Source organism: Mandrillus leucophaeus, unplaced genomic scaffold (assembly GCF_000951045.1).
Source record: "Mandrillus leucophaeus isolate KB7577 unplaced genomic scaffold, Mleu.le_1.0 Scaffold350, whole genome shotgun sequence".
Lineage (NCBI taxonomy): Eukaryota > Metazoa > Chordata > Mammalia > Primates > Cercopithecidae > Mandrillus > Mandrillus leucophaeus.
Genome location: NW_012103699.1, coordinates 1,295,857 through 1,301,155, shown reverse-complemented (window position 1 = coordinate 1,301,155; position 5,299 = coordinate 1,295,857). Strand labels below are relative to the sequence as shown.

Here is a 5,299-nt window from a genome sequence, read left to right as displayed (position 1 = left end):
GGAGGCTGTGGCAATAGCCCAGACAAGAAAAAATCAGGGTCTTAAATGACACCGTATCAGTGGCCACGGAAAGAAAGGACTCTTTCTTTGAGGTTAGTGCCCGTTTGCGATTGGTTGACCCTGATTTCAGGAAGATCTGGTCTCTGAGCCCACAATGTGCCTCTACCTTCTGGACTGTCAGTCTCTGTCAGAGGTAGAACATTTCTGCCCCTAGGGGATCCTTCCATTAAGAAACATCTCCATCTGTTTCAGCTCCTGCTTCCTTGTGACCAAATGAAGTCTGCCCAGGAGAGCTCTGCATCACACACCAGCGGTCTCAGGGCTGTTTGCAGCAGCAGCTTTGAAGGACAGCTTCTCCGAGCAGGAACTCCCACTGGGCAACCCAAGAAGCCTCTAGGCGACTCAGTCCCTTTAGCTATTTTTAGTGTGCCTTTTACATTCAGAGACAGGAAGCATTCTGTACAAACTCATTTTTTTCTGCTTCCCTCAGGCAGAAAATTTCAATCTTAAACCTTTATGCTAAATGACATAATGTTTGAGAATTTAGCTTACTTTCTTTCCTCATTGTTACCGCACTATTCATACCTCTAAGTATGCAAAGAGCTCTGAATCTTACAGTTCTAGCTGAAGCAGCAGTGAAATTGCAATGAATGAGGTCTCTGACTGTATTAAGACCATGATGTCAAGCTGGGGTGGGGTGGGGACAGTGTGCAAAACTGTGCAGTCATTGAGGGACACAAACTTTAACCTCCACTCCCACCCCAAACACACTACAAAAAGTAATGCCTTAAGCTTGAACATGAACACAGTGTAAGAGGTCCTCAGATCCAGGGTTTGTCCTGAAAGATCCTTCCTTCCTTCCTTCCTTCCTTCCTTCCTTCCTTCCTTCCTTCCTTCCTTCCTTCCTTCCTACTGTCTCTCTCTCTTTTCTTTTTTCTTTTTTTTTCTGAGACGGAGTCTCGCTCTGTCGCCCAGGCTGGAGTGCGGTGGCGTGATCTCAGCTCACTGCAGCCTCCGCCTCCCGGGTTCCAGCAAGTCTTCTGTCTCAGCTTCCTGAGTAGTTGGGACTACAGGCACCCGCTACCACGCCTGGCTAATTTTTGTATTTTTTAAGTAGAGGCAGAGTTTCACCATATTGGCCAGGTTGGTCTTGAACTCCTGGCCTCAGGTGATCCGCCAGCCTAGGCCTCCCAAAGTGCTGGGATTACAGGTGTGAGCCATCACACCCGGCCAAAAGATTTTATTTTTTTAAGAGCATTCTTTCGGAATAGGATATAACTAGCTTTAAAAAAATTCTACTTTAACATCTTATTTGCTTGGTACTATTAAGAATTCCAGAAGAAATTGAGCCATGTGACAGTAGAAACATTAATGTTTCATGTTTCATTTACTTTATTTTTTTGAGACATGCTGGAGTGCAGTGGCATGATCATAGCTCACTGCAGCCTCGAACTCCTGTGCTCAAGCCATCTACCCACCTCAGCCTCCCTAGTAGTTGGGACTACAAGCATATGCCATCATGTCCAGCTAATTTTTTTTTTATTTTTTATAGACCTGAGGTTTCTCCATGTTGCCCAGGCTGGTCTCAAACTCCTGGACTCAAGCAATTGACTGGTCTCGGCCTCCCAATCATTTACTTTTTCTTATTTGCAGTACCCACTGCAAAAAGTCAGACTACTAACAAACATCTCTAATTGGCTCATCTCTGAAGTACTGGAAAAATATCCAGAAGAATAGGACATGAAGCTGACAACACGCTTAATGAGGAATATGACATCAACTTATACCCCCTTGCCCAGTTTTTTACTTTGAAATTTGTCAAACATATGGAAAAGTTCAATGAATAGTACACCATTCAAGGACACCCTACTTCACCTAGATTCACTAGTTGTTTATAGTTTACCAATTTTCCTTCTCTTTCTCCCTCTTTCCTCCTATATATGTGATGTATGTGTGAGTATGTACAGATACACACACATTTGTATTCATATATGCCAAACCATTTGAAAGCAAATTGTAAGCATGATGACACTTCACCTTGTCACACAAACAGCCTTGTTGCTAATACAAAGCCTGTTTGTGGATTCTCTTCACACGGACGCGTGTGACACACCTTAAGTGCTTTAGCATGTACTCCTAAGAGCAAAAACATTGTCTTTTATAATCCCAATGCCATTATCACACTCAAGAAGCTTAACATTGGTATTTTAAAGGATACTTTTTCCAAAAAAGGTAAAATTATGACTCGTACAGATACTAAAAAAAGTTAAAGATTTATTCAATTCATTATTAATGAGGAAACTACAAGATGCTACAGCCAGTTCAAAAGAGAATCCAAAAAAGACACACATTTATTGACAAGGATACTGAAAGGAATAAGCAAACTGAGGCAAAACTGGCTGCTTCTCTTCTGTAGGCAAGGATTGTTTTGCATTGTTATCCATTATGTCCAACTTATTGAGTTGTAAAATAGCTCAAAGGCCACGAAAGATGCAGAGCCCCTATAGGATCAAAATTAGATAACCCTGAAGAGTGGGTGGGCTCTAGAGACCTTTTCCTACAAAGGGCTAGATAGTAAATGTTTTTGGTTTTGCAAGCCATATGGTTTCTGTACAGATATTCAACTGCCATTGAACATGCAAGCAATCTTAGACAAAATGTAAAGGGTGAATGTGGCTGTGTGCAATAAACTTTATTTACAAACACAGGTGACTAACTGGATCTGGCTTACTGGCTGTAGTTGGCCAACCCTGCTCTAAACAATGCATAATTTTCCATTGAAGCATACATTTTACCCTACAGATACAATAATAAGATGTTGTTACGGGCTGAATTGTGGCTTCCCAAAATTCCTTTGTTAAAGTCCTAACCCCCACTACCTCTGAATGTAACTGTAGTGGGACATGGGGACGTTAAAAGGATGATTAAGGTAAAATGAGGTCATGTTGGTGGGTCCTAACCCAATATAACTGATGTCCTTATAAGAAGAGAAAATTAGGACTGGGTACAGTGGCTCATTCCTGTAATCTCAGCACTTTGGGAGGCTGAGGCAGAAGGATCTCTTGAGCTCAGGAGTTCGAGACCAGCCTGGGCAACATAGTGAGACCTCCATCTTAAAAAGAAGAAGAAGAGAAAGAAGAGGAAGAAGAGGAAGGAGGAGGAGGAGCAGAAGAAATTAAAAAAAAAAGAGAGAGAAGGCAACTAGGACACGGATTGGCACAGAGGGAAGACCATGTGGCGACACAGAGAGAAGATGACCATCTATAAGCCAAGGAGAGGGGCCTCGGAAGAAACACACCCTGCCAATACATTGGTCTTGGACCTTCAGCCTCCACAACTGTGAGGCAATATAATAGCCCTAGCAAACGAATACAGATGTCTTCCAGTTTTAAAAAGATAGCTACATAATCATGGGTCAAGTGAACAGGACGCTACTTTTCCTTAAAATTGTTTTATTAAATGCAATATTGGCAACATACACTTCAGAAGTGGAGATAGGAGGAAGGTTTGGATGTCAAACAAGTTTAGAAACTATAGCAAACTGTAGTTCCTTCTTAGAAATCCACTACATTCTCAGTATGCATAATGCTCCTGAGATATCCTGCAATCGCGTCTGTTCAACCTTTGCATAACCCTGACTTTCCCAAACTTTGAATGCCTTTTCAAAAAGAGATACAGTTCTGATGAATAAAACCATCGTTCTTGGAACACACTTTGGAAACACTAGTATGAACAAATTATGAGGCAAATATTCTAAGGATGTAAAGATGTCTGTGGACTGAGCCTTGAGAACTGTAGGATTCAGAAGGCTGGAAGGGAATACACACGTTCCAGGTAGGGGCAAAGGGAAGACTCCTGTGGCCCGTCATGCGGGGTCATGATGTGGAAAGCAAGGCACAGAGGGGCCAGGCTGCCCAGAGCTGAGTGCTCACATTGCTGTGTGATAGGAAGGCTGGTCCTGAAGGAAGGATCAGTGCCCCCTTGTCAAAGAGAACCTGAGGCTTTCAGTGTCCAACTGTAGGATAAGGAGTGGAATTTGGAACATCTGGCCCTTGGTGTCCTCCTGGTGATCACTTCCAACAGAACTTAAACGCCCACAATGGGTTCCTTCTATGAAGTCTCTGTCAATGGGGTGAAAGCCCGGATGGTGCGCCCAATGCCAGCCCGAAGCCACCAGATGGCGCGCGGAACCCGCAATGCACGCACGCCAGCCTTGCGTTTGTCCCCGCACTGGCCCCAGGCCTTGGGAAATGTGTCTTTCCCCTGCCTTTTTACACTTTAGGAAGCTCATCTTTAGAGATGCATGTGAAACACCCGCCGCCCCGCACAGCTGTGCTCCTCCTGCCCTTCCCCTCCTGGGACACATCGGCAGCCTTTCCCCGGTCTGAAGAGTTTCCAAGCCGAGGAGTCTCTTGCACGTTTGTTCTACTGGAACTCGAAGCCGGAAGCACTGAGCTTCCATTTTGTAACCCACAATCCCGGTGAAGTACAATCGTTAGGGAAAAAACATCTCAAGGATTGTGTGTTAGGGCAACCTCATTTCTGGCATGAAAACAAGCCCTGCAAACACTCTGTTACTCTGGTGTTCTGACTGCAAACACAGGGGGATGTAAGATTTTTACGTAATCCCAAACCTCAGCCCTGAAGAGTTAATGATGTTCCTCATGCCACTGGGGCACGAAAGAAAGACTTGCATGTTCGGGTGGTTATGGCTTGCCCAGAGCGGTGGAACGAGCCATAAGGCTGAAGGCCAAGGGATTCGGGCCACCCATGCAGTGAAATAATCCCCCAGAAATGCAGAGCCGGGAGTGGAAATGAAAGTAAAGAGAAGAGTCATTCCAGGGCATTGGCTAAACCTGACTAAACCTGACTGATCATCAAGCCTAAAGTTTGCTTGACTCCTGAAACTGCAAATCTCAGATTTGGGACGTACTGCCTAGATACCAGGAAATGACAGAAATCAAGCAGTTGGAACACTGTTCTTGTCCAACTCTGGGTCTTAAGCTCTGTTCTCATTTTCAGTTCCAAAAGCAATGAATAATTAATAAGGTAGTTTTTGAATGGAAAGCACATTTCAATGGATGGGTGATGCTTTCCGAAAGGCCTCTGACAGTTACTGTTTATTTCCTTCTTTCTTTCTCTTTTTGAAATAAAACCATGGAAGTGAAGACTGAAGCAATATTCAAATATACGACATCCCACATGTTTGACCCACCAGAGACTTGCACCAGTAATGAAAAGCAGGATCTAATATCTGCCTTGTCACCTACTGTATGCCTCACACTCTGTTCCATGTTTT

General features: G+C 43.9%; 1 protein-coding gene across 1 annotated transcript in view; it reads right to left on the bottom strand.

The window, feature by feature from the left end:
- Positions 1-4,462, bottom strand: part of TARBP1 (TAR (HIV-1) RNA binding protein 1) — a 117,833-nt gene extending 113,371 nt beyond the window's left edge. Inside the window, 1 exon segment of the mRNA XM_011989377.1 lies at positions 3,996-4,462. Within this exon segment, the coding sequence (XP_011844767.1) occupies positions 3,996-4,462 (467 nt within the window).
- Positions 4,463-5,299: the final 837 nt, after the last annotated feature.